This window comes from Macaca mulatta, chromosome 8 (genome assembly GCF_049350105.2).
Source record: "Macaca mulatta isolate MMU2019108-1 chromosome 8, T2T-MMU8v2.0, whole genome shotgun sequence".
NCBI classification, from domain to species: Eukaryota; Metazoa; Chordata; class Mammalia; order Primates; family Cercopithecidae; genus Macaca; species Macaca mulatta.
In genome coordinates, this window is record NC_133413.1 from 72883324 (window position 1) to 72899443 (window position 16120).

Genomic DNA, 16120 nt, shown 5'->3' on the forward strand with positions numbered 1-16120 from the left:
TGCCCCTCAAAAGTTCATGTATAACTGCAGCTGAGGTGAGCTTCCCTGTACCTTTCAACCTTGGAAGTGTCTGTTAGCCAGTGAGACCTAAAGAAAAAAATCCCAGCACATGAATCAGTATGTCGTTACATGACTGGAATTAAAGAGTTTAACAGTAAAACTTCTGAGTTGAAACTATGACAAGTAAGACAAGGTATATGTTTCTGCTTCCTTTTTAAAGTAAGATGCCACCTGGAAGTTATTCTTCCTGCCAAAGAAAGTAGAGACATGAAGGCTCCCTTTTCCTTTCCAAAATGATGACTCATAGAAGAGCTGAGCTCTAGCAAATAGAGAAATAAGCCCTTACAAGGGATAATAAGGACTGGTGAGAGGCAGGTAAGAGAAAGCCCCTTTCAAATGAAACCTTTTCTTAACACACAAGATGTTAACTTTGTATTGAATATGGATTTTGGCCACACACAAGCAGAGGCCTAGAATATTTGGCATATAATTATAATAAGCGTCTCGGCACAAGGGCAAGATTACTTCATTGGGGATCTTCATGGGGAACAATGACAGAGGAAACCCAGAAGCAGGCTTGGTAGAACCCATCAATACCAGAACAGAAACACAGAATTGACCAAAACAGAGGTAATTCTTCTAGTTACTTCAGTAAGTAGAGAATGGAAACACGTCTGCGCTCCCACTGTGTCGAATCTCTGATGCTTGACCCTATGTTGTAGGTTCAGTCATTATCCTCTAATCTTGTTCCTATATTTATAAAATCTGAATTCAAAGACTCCTTAACATTCTTTTCATATATAAAAAGTGGGTTGAATCCCATTGATTATTTATTCAAGATGCTGGTGCCAAGAATGAACAGACTAGGAGAGTGCAATCATGTCTAAATTTGAGGTTTTAGGGAAGCAGATTTTGAGACAAGAATTAAAATGCAAGCAGTTTATTTGGGAGATGATCCCTGAAACCACAGTAGATGAGTGAGAAAGTAAAACCAAAAAAGGGAGGACCAATAGAAGTTGGATTATGAAGCAAAGTACCACAGTATTCCACCAAACCTGGGGAACTTTGGAAATGGTACAATATGCACCCTAGAGCCATCTTTTCCTAAGGACAAGGGTGCAGAGGTATTTATATACCAGTTCTTGACAAGTCAGAAATTGAGAATTGTTCCTGGGATATTTTAATTCCTCAGACCTGCAGCCTGCCCTAAAGGTGAAACACAGGTGCCAGCAGGAGGAAGCTAAACCTCTGTGCACTGAAATAGTAAGGGCAGGAAATATGCGTGTGATATTAAGGGCATCTATAAACCCCTGTTGGATGCTTTTTCTAGACTGGATGTGTTGCTTGGTAAAATTACTTCCATGTATTTCCTGTTTTGTCCCAACACCAGTGATTTGGCTATACACTGGAGAATCTGTGTGCAGGTACTCACGGTTATTTTTAAGCAAAAGTTAGATTTCTGTGCCTTTTACTATTTATGTAATACAATAAAAAATGACTTCAAGTAAAAAACTGAGCCAGGTCTACAACCATTTTCAAAATGCATTAATTCCTTACCATTGTTCAGTATATGCATGCTATGGAAAACACATGGGTAAACCTAAGAAAAAGGACATTGTCTAATAAAACGTGCTGTCTCGTAGTGAGCTGTACATGAGACCACAATCTTACTGAGGGCATATTTGTGATCTAGTAAATGCAAAGCAAATCTATACTATTTGGCCTTGAGTGGCACTTCTAATTTTCAAAACTACTTAATAACATCAACCATCATAGTACTTTTTTATACTATTATACTTTAAGTTTTGGGACACATGTGCAGAACGTGCAAGTTTGTTACACAGGTATACACGTGCCACAGTGGTTTGCTGCATCCATTGACCCGACAAGTACATTAGGTATTTCTTCTAATGCTATCCTGCTCCTAGCCCTCCGACCGGTGAGAGGCCCAGATATGTGATGTTCCCATCCCATCCCTGTTTCCATGTATTCTCATTGTTCAAGTCCACTTATGAGTGAGAACATGCGGAGTTTGGTTTTCTGTTCCTGTGTTAGTTTGCTGAGAATGATGGTTTCTAGCTTCATCCATGTCCTTGCAAAAAACACGACCTCATCCTTTTTTATGGATGCATAGTATTCCACGGTGTATATGTGCCACATTTTTTTTATCCAGTCTATCATTGAGGAGCATTTGGGTTGGTTCTAAGGCTTTGCTATTGTGAACAGTGCTTCGATAAACATATGTGTGTATATGTCTTTACAATAGAATGATTTATAATCCTTTGGGTGTATACCAAGTAATGGAATTGTTGGGTCAAATGGTATTTCTGGTTCTAGATGCTTGAGCAATCACCACACTGTCTTCTGCAATGGTTGAACTAATTTACCCTCCCACCAATAGTGTAAAAACGTTCCTATTTATCCACATCCTCTCCAACATCTGTTATTTCCTAACTTTTTAATGGTCACGATTCTAACTAGCATGAGATGGTATCTCATTGTGGTTTTGATTTGCATTTCTCTAATGACCAGTGATGACGAGATTTTTTTCATATGTTTTTGGCCACATAAATGTCTTCTTTTGAGGAGTGTCTTTTCATATCCTTTGCCCACTTTTTGATGGGGTTGTTTGTTTTTTTCTCGTAAATGTGTTTAAGTTCCTTGTGGATCCTGGATATTAGCTATTTGTCAGATGGGAAGATTGCAAAAATTTTCTCCCATTCTGTAGGTTGCCTGTTTACTCTGATGATAGTTTCTTTCGCTGTACAGAAGCTCTTTAGTTTAAGTAGATCCTATTTGTCAATTTTGGCTTTTGTTGCCACTGGTTTTTATGTTATAGTCATGAAGTCCTTGCCCATGCCTATGTCCTGAATGGTATTGCCTAGGTTTTCTTCTAGGGTTTTTATGGTTTTAGATCTTACATTTAAGTCTGTAATCCATCTTGAGTTAATTTTTATATAAGGTGTAAGGAAAGGGTCCAGTTTCAGTTTCCTGCATATGGCTAGCCAGTTCTCCCAGCACCATTTAATAAATAGGGAATCCTTTCCCCATTGCTTGTTTTTGTCAGGTTTGTCAAAGAGCAGATGGTTGTAGATGTGTGGCCTGGTTTCTGAGCCCTCTGTTCTGTTTCGTCATTCTATGTATCTATTTTGGTAGCAGTACCATGTTGTTTTGGTTACTGTAGCATTGTGGTATAGATTGAAGTCAGGTAGCCTGATGCCTCCAGCTTTGTTCTTTTTGCTTAGGATTGTCTTTGCTCTATGGGCTCTTTTTTGGTTCCATATGAAATTTAAAGTAGTTTTTTTCTAATTCTGTGAAGAAACTCAGTGGTAGCTTGATGAGGACAGCATTAAATCTCTAAATCACTTTGGACAGTATGGCCACTTTCATGATATTGATTTTTCCTATGCATGATAATGGAATGTTCTTCCATTTGTTTATGATGTCTCTTATTTCCTTGGACAGTGGTTTGTAGTTCTCCTTGAAGGGGTCCTTCACATCCCTTGTAAGTTGTACTCCTAGGCATTTTATTCTCTTTGTAAGAATTGTGAATGAGAGTTCACTCATGATTTGACTCTCTGTTATTTGTGTAGAGGAATGTTTGTGATTTCGCACATTGATTTTGTATCTTGAGACATTGCAGAAGTTTGCTTATCAGCTGAAGTAGATTTTGGGCTGAGACAATGGGGTTTTCTAAATATACAATCATGTCATCTGCAAACAGAGACAATTAACTTCCTCTCTTTCTATTTGAATACCCTTTGTTTCTTTCTCTTGGGTGATTGCCCTGGCTAGAACTTTCAATACTATGTTGAATAGGAGTGGTGAGAGAGGGCATACTTGTCTTTTGATGGTTTTCAAAGGGAATTTTTCTAGCTTTTGCCAATTTAGTATGATGTGGCTGTGGGTTTGTTGTAAGCAACTCTATTATTTTGAGAAAGTTTCCATCAATACCTAGTTTATCAAGAGTTTTTAGCATAAAGCAGTGTTTAATTTTATCAAAGGCCTTTTCTGTATCTATTGAGATAATCATTTGGTTTTTGTCATTGGTACTGTTTATGTGATGGACTACGTTTATTTATTTGTGTATGTTAAACCAGCCTTGCATCCTGTGGATGAAGCCGACTTGTTCATGGTTGATAAGGTTTTTGATGGGCTGCTGGATTCGGTTCGCCAATATTTTATTGATGATTTTTGCATCAATGTTCATCAGGGATATTGGCCTGAAATTTTCTTTTTCTGAACAGAGGAGTCCCTCTGTTTCTATTGTTTGGAATAGTTTCAGAAGGAATGGTAGCAGATCCTCTTTGTACCTGTGGTAGACCTCAGCTATGAATCTGTCTGGTCCTGGGTTTTTTTTGGTTGGTAGACTATTAGTTACGGACTCAATTTCAGAACTTGTTATTGGTCTATTCAGGGATTCGACTTCTTCCTAGTTGAGTCTTGAGAAGATGTATGTGTCCAGGAATTTAACTGTTTCTTCAAGATTTTCTGGTTTATTTGCATAGAGGTGTTTATGGTATTTGCTGATGGTAGTTTGTATGCCTGTGGAATCGTCTGTGGGATCAGTGGTGATATCCCCTTTATCATTTTTTATTGTATCTATTTGATTCTTCTCTCTTTTCTTCTTTATTAGTATTGCTAGTGGTCTATCTATTTTGTTAATGTTTTCAAAAAGCCAGTTCCTGGATTCATTGATTTTTTTGAAGGGTACTTCATGTCTCTATCTCCTTCAGGTCTGCTCTGATCTTAGTCATTTCTTGTCTTCTGTTAGATTTTGAATTTGTTTGCTCTTACTTCTCTAGTTCTCTTAATTGTGATGTTAGGGTGTCAAATTTAGATCATTCTTGCTTTTTCTTGTGGACATTTAGTGCTGTCAAATTTGTCTCTAAACACTGCTTTACCTGTGTCCCAGAGATTCTGGTACATTGTGTCTTTGTTCTGATTGTTTTCAAAGAACTTATTTATTTCTGCCTTAATTTCGTTATTTACTCAGTAGTCATTCAAGAGCAGGTTGTTCTGTTTCCATGTAGTTGTGCGGTTTTGAGTGAGTTTCTTAGTCCTGGGTTTTAATTTGATTGCACTGTTTTTTAAGAGACTGTTTGTTATGATTTCCGTTATTTTGCATTTGCTGAGAAGTGTTTTACTTCCAATTGTGTGGTTAATTTTAGAATAAGTGTGATGTGGTGCTGAGAAGAATGTATATTCTCTTGATTTGGGGTGGAGAGTTCTGTAGAGGTCTATTAGGTCCACTTGATCCAGAGCTGAGTTCACGTCCTAAACATCCTTGTTAATATTCTGTCTCATTGATCTGTCTAATATTGACAGTGGGGTGTTAAAGTCTCCCACTATTATTGTGTGAGTGTGTAAGTCTCTTTGTAGGTCTCAAAGAACTTGCTTTATGAATCTGGGTGCTCATATATTGGGTGCATATATATTTAGTATAGTTAGCTCTTCCTGTTTTATTGATCTCTTTACCATTATGTAATGCCCTTCTTTGTCTTTTTTGATCTTTCTTGGTTTAAAGTCTGTTTTATCAGAGATTAGGATTGCAACCCCTGCTTTTTTTTTTTCTTTCCATTTGCTTGGTAAATCTTCCTCCATCCCTTTATTTTGAGCCTGTGTATGTCTTTGCACATGAGGTGGGTATCCTGAATATAGCACTCTAATGGGTCTTGACTCTTTATCCAATTTGCAAGTCTGTGTGTTTCAATTGGGGCATTTAGCCCATTTACATTTAAGGTTAATAATGTTATGTGTGAATTTGATCCTGTTGTTATGATGCTAGCTGGTTATTTTGCCCATTGGTTGATGCGTTTTTTTCTTAGTGTCAATGGTCTTTAAAATTTGATACGTTTTTGCAGTGGCTGGTACCAGTTTTTCCTTTCCATATTTAGTGCTTCCTTCTGGAGCTCTTGTAAGGCAGGCCTGATGGTGACAAAATCTCTCAACATTTGCTTCTCGATAAATGACTTTATTTCTTATTTGCTTATGAAGCTTAGTTTGGCTGGATATGAATTTCTGGATTGAAAATTCTTTTTTTTTTTTTTTTTAAGAATGTTGAATATTGGCCCCCACTCCCTTCTGGCTTGTAGTGTTTCTGCAGAGAGATCTGATATTAGTCTGATAGGGTTCCCTTTGTGGGTATCCTGACCTTTCTCTCTGGCTGCCCTTAACATTTTTTCTTTCATTTCATCTTTGGTGAATCTGAAGATTATGTGTCTTTGGGTTACTCTTCTGCAGGAGTATCTTTGTGGGGTTCTCTGTATGTCCTGAATTTGAATGTTGACCTGTCTTGCCAGGTTGGGAAAGTTCTCCTGGATAATATCCTGAGAAGTGTTTTCCAAGTTTGTTCCATTCTCCCATCACTTTCAGGTACACCAATCAAATGCACATTTGGTCTTTGCATATAGTCCCATATTTCTTGGAGGCTTTGTTGGTTCCTTTTCATTCTTTTTCCTCTAATCTTGTCTTCTTGCTTTAGTTCCTTAAGTTGATTTTCAGTCTCTGATATCCTTTCTTCTGCTTGATTGATTCAGCTATTGATTCTTGTGTATGCTTCACGAAGTTCTCCTGCTGTGTTTTTCAGCTCCATCAGGTCATTTATGTTCTTATCCAAACTGGTTATTCTAACCTTTTAGAATAACAATTCTAAAAGGTTTTAGAATTGTTAACCTTTTAGAATAGCAATTCCTCTAACCTTTTATCAAAGTTGTTCGCTTCCTTGCATTGGGTTAAAACATGCTCCTTTAGCTCGGAGGAGTTTGTTATTATCAACCTTCTGAAGCCTACTTCTGTAAATTCCTTTAACTCGTTCTTTGTCCAGTTTTGTTCCCTTGCTGGCGAGGAGTTTTGATCCTTTGGAGGAGAAGAGGCATTCCCATTTTTGTAGTTTTCAGCCTTTTGCGTTGTTTTTTCCTTATCTTCGTGGATGTATCTACCTTTGGTCTTTGATGTTGGTGAAATTTGTATTGGATTTCTGTGTGTATGTCATTTTTGTTGATGGTGATGCTATTTCTTTCCATTTGTTAGTTTTCCTTTTAACAGTTAGGCCCCGTCTGCTGCAGGTCTGCTGTAATTTGCTGGAGGTCCACTCCAGACCCTGTTTGCCTGGGTATCACCAGCAGAGGCTGCAGAACAGCAAAGACTGCTGTTTGTTCCTTCCTCTGGAGGCTTTGTCCCAGAGGGGCACTTGCCAGAGGCCAGCTGGAGCTCTCCTGTATAAACTATTTGTTGAACCCTGCTGGGAGGTGTCTCCCAGTCAGGAGGCATGGGGTCAGGGACCCACTTGAGAAGGCACTCTATCCCTTAGCAGAGCTTGAGCACTGTGCTGGGAGATCCACTGCTCTTTTCAGAGCTGGCAGGCAGGAATGTTTAAGTCCGCTGAAGCTGTGCCCACAGTTGTCCCTTCCCCCAGGTGCTGTGTTCCAGGGAGATGGGAGTTTTATCTATAAGCCCCTGACTGGGGCTGCTGCCCTTCTTTCAGAGATGCCCTGCCTAGAAATGAGGAATCTAGAGAGGCAGTCTGGCTACAGCAGCTGAGTTGCGCTCCATCCAGTTCGAACTTCCTGGGGGCTTTGTTTATACTGTGAAGGAAAAATCATCTATTCAAGCCTCAGTAATGGTGGACGCCCCTCCCCTCACCAAACTCCAGAGTCCTAGGTGGACTTCAGACTGCTGTGATGGCAGCCAGAATTTGAAGTCAGTGGTTCTTAGCTTGCTGGGCTCCATGGAGGTGGGATCCGCTGAGCTGGACCACTTGGCTCCCCAGCTTCAGCCCCCTTTTCTGTAGAGTGAATGGTTCTGTCTTGTTGGTATTCCACGCGCCACTGGGATATGGAAAAAAAACAAAAAACAAAAAAAACAAAACTCCTGCAGCTAGCTGCATGTCTGCCCAAAGGGCCACTCAGTTTTCTGCTTGAAGCCCAGGGTCCTGGTGGCGTAGGCACCTAAGGGAATCTCCTCATCTGCTGGTTGTGAAAACCATCAGAAAAGCATACTATCTGGGCCAGAGTGCACTGCTCCTCAGGGCACAGTCCCTCATAGCTTCTCTTGGCTCGGGGAGGAAGTTCCCCCACCCTTGAGCTTCTCAGGTGAGGAGATGTCCCACCCTGCTTCGGATGGCCTTCCATGAGCTGCACCCACTGTCTAACCAGTCCCAGTGAGATGAGTTGGGTACCTCAGTTGGAAATGCAGAAATCTATGTTGATCTCTCTGGGAACTGCAGACCGGAGCTGTTCCTATTCAGTCATCTTGTCAGCCACCTGTCTCATCACAGTACTTTTAACAACTACTTACTCACTTTTCCTTCCTACCAATTTCATTTTCTAATTTTCTCCTTTGAGAACACAGTGGGAAACTATTTGGTTTTACCAAATAGTTAATCGTTTTTAAAAATCCTCTCAATTTCTTGAATAAAAATATACAGGAAAAAGTAGAGTCATGTTCGTATTGAAATGTAAGCTTGTCTTAGCGGTGAAAAAATACAAATTGTATATTTATGTATCTTGGTGTATTTGATGATTTTATATGAATATTAATACATCATGAACAAATAAGAAAAGTCTATCACTCATGTTTCCGAAAAATAGTTCATTCCATATTAGCCTGAGTTAACATATTTTGTGTTAGGTTTTACGTTTCTGATGGGCAATCTGTTCAGTATTTCATATGCTTACTGTAAATGCATCACACGTTTGTATAAGATTGTTTCTTATTTTTAACTAGAAATAATCCTAGATGTACAGAAAAGGTGCAAAAGTAATACACAGAGATCCCATTACCTTTCACTCACCTTTCTTGTTGGAAACCTTTTACAGAAACATAATGCAGTAATATAAGGTTGATTCTTGAGCCAGACAGGTGTGTGAAAATCTGCTCCAAAAGTACATTATCTGATAGAATACTCTCTCTCTGCCTATGTTATAGCAGTGCCTCCTTTCTTTGAAAATGGAAGGTAGTGGGGGCATTATTCTCTGTACTTTGGAGTGCTTAATGTAATCTAATAAATACACACATGCATGCTTACAGAAAACGTTCAAGGTGGCATCAGGATTTGCAGAGACTGTATTTGTGTTTTCTTTTCATTTCAATCATGTTACCCTCGCTCTTACTTTGTTACTGTCAATTGTTGGGGCTCTAGCCCATGAGGACTTGTCTGATCTGAGCTCCTGAAATCTTGAAAGCAGAGAGCAGCTGAGTTTTTAATGGTTGTAATGAATTGTTTGTATCTCTGATATGAGGACTCTGACATGTGGCTCCGAAGGTACACAATATGCATGTACGTTATAGAGAAATCCCAGTGGTTGCCAATACTCAGCAGTAAATTAAGCAGTGAGGAATTCTTGAACTTGCCAGTGTAGGTGGGGGCTGCTCACTGAATGACATTAAAAAAACACTAAATGGGCCAGGCGCAGTGGTTCGCCCCTGTAATCCCTGCACTTTGGGAGGCTGAGGTGGATGGATCACCATAGGTCAGGAGTTTGAGACAAGCCTGGCCAACATGGTGAAACCCTGTCTCTACTAAAAATACAAAAATTAGCTGGGAGTGGTGGTGCATGCCTGTGATCCCAGCTACTCAGGAGATTGAGGCAGGAAACCGCTTGGACCCGGATGGCGGAGGTTGGAGTGAGCTGAGATCGCACCATTGCACTCCAGCCTGGGCAAAAAGAATGAAACTCCATCTAAAAAAAAAAAAAAAAAAGAGAGAGAGAGAAAAACACTAAATCTGTATCACTACAGTACTAATTATGATAACCAGATCAGTGTTTTTAGGCCACTGATAGAGTTAATGTTAATTGAGGCTTATTTTTAAACAAAACAGAAATGGAGAAAAAGTGCTTGGCTATATCTTTCCAATTGCAGAACTAATTATAAGTAATATTTATTCAATCAAAATATACCAAATAACTTTTCTTATCCTTTCTTCTTTGGTTTCTCCCACTCTACAAGCTTTCCAGTGACCTTAGAAACACCCCCACACCTATGTCCATCTCCAATTTCTTTGTTATCTGTCAATTAAACAGCCATCTGGGGGGCATTTTTAAATGTTCATATGTAAAGTGCTTAAAATATCAAGAAATATATTTTTAGAGAGTAAGAAAATATAAAAAATATAACTGTTATCATTTTTCCCTCTTGTATGCCCCCAACATTCATACATCCATTGCTACGCATAATAAGTGAACCAATTCTAACAAGAAGGATTGTCTCAACAGCCATGCAATGGCACACTTATGTTCTGCAGCCCTTCCCAGGCATGCTTCAAACTCACCATACATGTGTGTCTACATTTTGCTCCAGTGTAAACCTTATCTTCACTCCACCTGAGCTGGCATACTGCTTTGAAATATCTGTCAGATAATCATGAAGTGATGAAGAGAATCATGAAGAGAATTATAATTTGCTTGCTCCATGAAGGCCCCAATGAGGTTCTCACAATTAAGTAGGCATCAGAGGAAACACATACATTTACTAATACTTTGAAGAACTTTTCACAATGGAGGTAGAATGCTTAATCAGGCAATAAACTCTTCGACTCAGTAAAAATGCAGAACTGGGAGGCTTACACAAACAATTAAACAAATAAAAAACAGTGCAATAATTAAGGAGTAATTTTAATTCAAAATAATCTTAATTTAAGGAGAAACTTAAAGCTGGTGCCCCACAGCCAGTATTTGAAAGTGAATCCCCAGAAGTTGGGAATCTAGAAATCTGCACTTGTAGATCTGGCCTCTGGATGTGCTGTCTCCCCCAGGTTATCTGTTAGTTTGGACAACTCACTCTTCCCTTAAGGGAGATAGGACTGAAGTTTCTCAAAAGGAATTTCACCAAGAAATAAAGGCATAGAAGAGATAGACATGAGACAAAAACAAGACAAAACAAACACATAGACTCAAATGGCTTTAAGAAGAGTGTGTGTGTGTGTGTATGCATATGTTTAATACTCACTGCATACTATATATGTGCATGTATACATATATGTTCAACATGATGTGTGAAGTATTATGCTAAAAATGTACACCCATCATTGTTCTTCCTGCAACAAATATTGAATTTAACTACTGTTATAAGCACTGGGAAAACAGCTTTGTATTTGAGTTGGGGAGACAGGAAATCATACAGTATGCAAACAATTAGTTGGAAGAAAAATAGAGTGACTGGAGTATTACTTTAGGAGGCCTGTTAAGTAAAGGCCTCCATGGGATGTGACATGAGGCTGAGACCTGCATGAATCAAGGCTGTAAACTCCACAGAGACAAGCAAGGGGAAAAGGCTAAGGCTTAGCCCTCTGGCGCAGTCATTTTTATCATACCCACTTTAAGTATGGGGAAAATAGGGCTCACAGGGGAGCAAAATGGCTTCCCTGAGATTCTACGGCCAAGAAGCAGTATTAACAGCCATATATCGGATGGGCTGTTCTACTTAGGTTATTTCCACTCCAGTTGGTTTCACCAAACTCCTGTCCAGGCCCCATCCTTTCCATTGCTCTGTCATTTTCTAGTCTCATTTCCTCTCCCCAAGAGACTGGTAATTCCTCTTTTAAACCTTCTCTAACTCTCACAGGAAGAACACTTAATGAAACCAGTTGGCACTAACCTCTTTCAGAGGGAGTGCTACTTTATGCCTGCATCTGCTCTCCCTTCCCACCTGTAAGCCCTCGAGGGGAAGAGAGGGCGTGATACCATTTACCTTTGCCCAGCAGGCAACTAGCACAGCCCTTTGCATAGAAGCAATTAAGAAGTGAACTAGTAAGAAGTATTTGAGGGAAGGATGGAGAAAGGAAGGAAAAAAAGGAAGGGAGAAAGATTTTTAGTTCAGGATGTAATACAATTTAGAAAATGAGAAGAGATTGCAGAGAGAAATAAAGGTAGCTTCACACAATTTCTAGACTTCTTGTTAGCATTGTGTTATCTTTGTTTCTTGTTTAAATGCATTTAGTACAAATGCATTTTTCAATGGTCTTAAATTACACAAGGAAGAAACTCCAATTTGAGGCTATCAGTAAAGGCGGCAATGGGAAAGGGAGAGGTACAAGGGACCCTCCTGATCTCCTAAAATCATACCACATGGGTGATACTAACTCTGAATGTTAGATCAATGTACATTATTACACCTACTTATGAGGGAACAGTTAGCTTCCCTGTGGGTAACTGCTATTTGTGTCCCAAGATTCAGAGGCAGCATAGGGAATATGTAAATCTAGGAGCTCTAGAGTCAAATTCTTTGGCTTTGCATTCCTCTTCCTGGTTTAGCAGCCAGGGGAGCCCTTCCTCCTGTTTCCCTATCTTTTCAATGGTGATGTTCACAGCACCCACCCCATGAGGGTGCAGTCATCATTAAATGAGTGAACACATATAAAGCACTTAGATGGGTGTATGGCACCTGGCAAGGACCCAGTGCAGGTTAGCTGCTAATATGGTACTTCCTAAATAAATAAAATCATGACAAAGTATACTGGGGTAAACATATGTGATTTGTAGAGAAGAAAGTGTCAGTATTTTTATTACCATCATTCATCACAGTCTCTGGAGATGAAGAGTTTACAACAGTTTCTGGAAGTTATAGATAGAAGACTTGTTCATGTCCTCTCACTTTTCAGCTGCTTCCTACAGCTTTTAGAGGGTCAATGGCCTGAGATGTTCTGCAACGTCCTTTTCTATATGCTAAACTACTTATTGTTCAGTGTTCATTTTTTCCTATTGTTTTCATCCATCAAGAATGATGGCAAGTATGTGGATTGTGCATAAAGGCAGCGTGCTCACATGATCCTTGATCACTGATGTCTTAAAGCTTGGGTTAAAAAAGGAGGGGGAGTTCTGACTCGACTTCTCCGTTCTCCACGATAATAACAGAGGTGGCATGTAAACAATGAATGTTCTTGACCCTTTTATTAACGCAAATCCTGAAGTTATTCTTGTGTCCCTACTAGAATTTCAAAGATGTGCAGACTTCCTTGGGAATGATAACCGTCTTAAATTATAAACATAGATCCTGAAGAAACGTTTCAGAAAGAGGATAAAAATAAAAATAGGACTGCTTTTAATGCCCAAACTAAGGGCTTGAGCAGTTTCCATGTCTAGAGTGGAAGTATTAAAAATGCAAAGATGTCTTGCCTTTTCTTACCAACCTACCGCGAAGAACCCAGGAGGGCAGCAGTGGGCTAGAAACAGGGTTTCTGTGCCACATTCTGAAGACAGCCTTTTCCGAGATAATTGGCCTGCAGGCCTGTTCCCTGTTCTGGTGTGCTTTTGAGCTCCTTGCGCAGTTCCACCAGGTACAACAAATGCGCCCATAAAATCTGACTTTGAGCCCTGATGAAATTTAATCCTCTGCAGAACGCCTCCTCTCTCTTTTATTAAGTGGGAGAGAGAGGAGAGTTTCCACAGGATTCACAGAGTTTGTCTGTATCTTAATTATCCGAGATCTGATTTCCAAATCCTTCTCAAACAATTTATTTCTATGAAGACATATTTATGCCCATTCCGGAAACCTTCCCCATTTCTAGAAAAAGCTACGCATCTTCTTCTTTCTCGACTTCTCTTGTCTGCCTCCCGGTGAGGATTTCAAAGGGTCTGTGAGTTGAGAACCCTAAGCCAGGTCTCCCTGCGGCGTCCTGGCTAGTCCCGGCGCCCTGGGCCAGAGCACCTCTCAGCCGCAGCGCCCCTTGCCAACCAACTCTGTCCAACTTTCCCTTTCAGACTCCAGCAGGGGCGTCCTCCAGGCAACAGGCTGCGGCAGGCAGAAGCGACCTTGGCTCGGAGACCCCCGACCTGAGAGCTCAACGCCGGCTGAACAGACTCACCTGCGCAGCGCCCGCCGGCCCCCTAGCAGACGGGCAGGTTCCGGAGCTCGGCCTTCAGCTCCGCCGCGCCCGCCCATCCTGGGTGTCTCGCGCCCCGACCCTTCCTCCCCTGACCCCAAGCCATCCCAACTCCCATCCTCGCCACCTCTGGGGCAGCTCAACTAAGCCGTGTCCCTTCCGTTGCAAACGCGTCCGACCACCCTCCCAATCCCCAGCACAACCCTCAGCGAGAAAGCCCAGCTGGGTCTACCCAGTTACACCGGTCAACGTGGGTCTCCATCGCCGCCGGCCGCCCTAATTCATGCTCATTCATATTCATTCTCTTTTCTCTCTGTTCTCTTCCTTTCTCCCCAAAGACTCCTAACTAGACAGGCCGATCCTCCCCAGCGGCACTCCCTTTCATTCTTCCCCTCCCACCACACACACACACACACACACTCACACACACACACCCGGACCCAGACAGCCCACTCCACTTTCCAGACGCCCACCTCCTACATACTGCCCTCCCCTAAACAGACATTCACCCACTCGCCATCTGTAGCCTCCTTCCGCCCCCCGCCCCGCCTGCCTGGCTCCCCCTCCCCAAGAAGCAGACCTGCACAGTGGGACGCAGGGACCCCCGCCAGACGCTCGGGTAGTGCACGCCGCACTGACCTCGGCCCGCCCCGCCGGGAAACTAACAAAGGCGGGCGCGAGCCCGGAGCCCAGGAGCCGCGAGCGGCGGCCGCGGGGCCAGGGAGCCTGGGCCGGGCCGGGCCGGGCGGGGACTACTTCGGAGTCAGGAGGCAGCAGCTGCGGAGGACGCGGATCTCTGGCAGTCAGCGCCGCTCGGACGCTGCCGGCACCATGGGCTGCTGCACCGGACGCTGCTCGCTCATCTGCCTCTGCGCGCTGCAGTTGGTGAGTGCCCCGCGCGCCCCTGCCCCAGGACAGGTCCCTGCTCTAGGACCGGCTTCTCCGGCTCCCTCTGCGGTTCCGCAGCTCCAGGCAAGGGGCTAAAGGGTGAGCAGGGCGCTCCGCCCGGCTCCCAGCCTCCTCGCTGCCCGGCTGGGCTCGCACTGCTCTCTAGCCGCGGGCACTCGCTGGGTCGCCCCTGCCCTGCGGGAGGGCGCGGTCTCACCCCCGGTCCCGCGCGCTGGGGTTCGCCGCGCTGCCGCCGGGCGTCGCCACGCGGTCCGGGGGTTGCTGTCCAGGCGCCGGGGAAGTGAGCGATTTCCCTGCCCCTTGATCCGACACCTGGCTTTAGCACCCTCCGAGTTCGTGATGAAGTTACACGGGGACTTGCGGGCTCTTTCTTCTTAGGATGATATCCAGGAATGTTGCTTAATTACACAATGTGTGTGAATGCCCAGGTTCTGAGGAGACAGAAGCTTCCTCAACTCTGTTAGTGAAGAGTGAGGTGGTTCTTACCTTCGGCAGGTTAAAAGGTGATGGTTAAGGAGTCTGGGACCTCCAGGAAGGAGATCAGGCTGTGTGCTTCAGCCCCTGCCCTTCCAATTCCGCTTTGGATTTTGTTGAAATGTTGCATGTTCAGGCGGCGACAGACTGACAGCTGTCATAAAGGAGAGAACAGAGTGAACCGGCTCCACTGGCGCGGTGCCTTTCAGAGGGAGTGTGTGTAATGGGAAGTTAGAAACTAGAGTGGAGAAAAAAGGGCCTTTCAGAGCAGAGCAAATGCTCCTCTTAATCCCTTTGGATCCTGGACTGGCCCTGTGGTCTATTCCATGGTCACTTGAGGTCAAGGCCACAGACCTTTTGAGTCAAACTTGTGTGTGTGAGAGATTAATAGACATCTCCCTTGCGTTATACTTGAGACAGATTCTGAGTGCTCTGTCAAGCTTTCTTCCAAGCATTGTATGTTTTTTTCGAGTCACAAATATAAACCTAGCATATTTTGACAAGCGAGAGGAAAAAGCTTGCAATGAACTTTACTTAGTAATGTCATCCCTTGCAAGACTTATTAACTGAGAGATAAAATCGTGCTTTTTAGTAGTTAGTCCTTGTTTACATGAAGGTTTTAGAATGTTTTCACTTTTCTCTTGTCTCCTGTTCCAGTCTCCCAGGAAAACCTCACTTTGGATGTGCCCTTCATTGTTCACCTAATGCATGCGTAATTTATGTATTCGTAGGTTTGAAATCAGTGACCACTTTTTAAGTCTAATGGATAGTGCCTTCTGTCGTGTGAAATACTTGAATGAAATATATTTTATAGTTTTCTTGAAAAATAATTTTAAAAATTTACAATATGAATGTTTTCTTTCACTAAGAAGGCAGGAGCTTGATTTGTACTTTGGTTTTTAGAAAGGGACATGG

At 42.3% G+C, this 16120-nt stretch overlaps 1 protein-coding gene and 1 long non-coding RNA gene across 5 annotated transcripts in view; one reads left to right on the forward strand and one right to left on the reverse strand.

Annotated features, from left to right (window-relative positions):
- Positions 1-15311, reverse strand: part of LOC114680257 (uncharacterized) — a 111794-nt gene extending 96483 nt beyond the window's left edge. The window contains exon 1 of the long non-coding RNA XR_003732369.2: positions 15218-15311. This is a non-coding gene — a long non-coding RNA (uncharacterized LOC114680257). The remainder of the gene's footprint in view (positions 1-15217) is intronic.
- NKAIN3 (sodium/potassium transporting ATPase interacting 3) overlaps positions 14147-16120 on the forward strand; it is a 731409-nt gene continuing 729435 nt past the window's right edge. For all 4 annotated transcript variants that reach the window (XR_001446689.3, XM_015145447.3, XM_015145448.3 and 1 more), the window contains exon 1: positions 14147-14707. Coding sequence is in view for 3 of the 4 variants with exons in the window: in XM_015145447.3 (XP_015000933.1) it covers positions 14654-14707 (54 nt within the window). In the remaining variant the exon portion in view is untranslated. The remainder of the gene's footprint in view (positions 14708-16120) is intronic.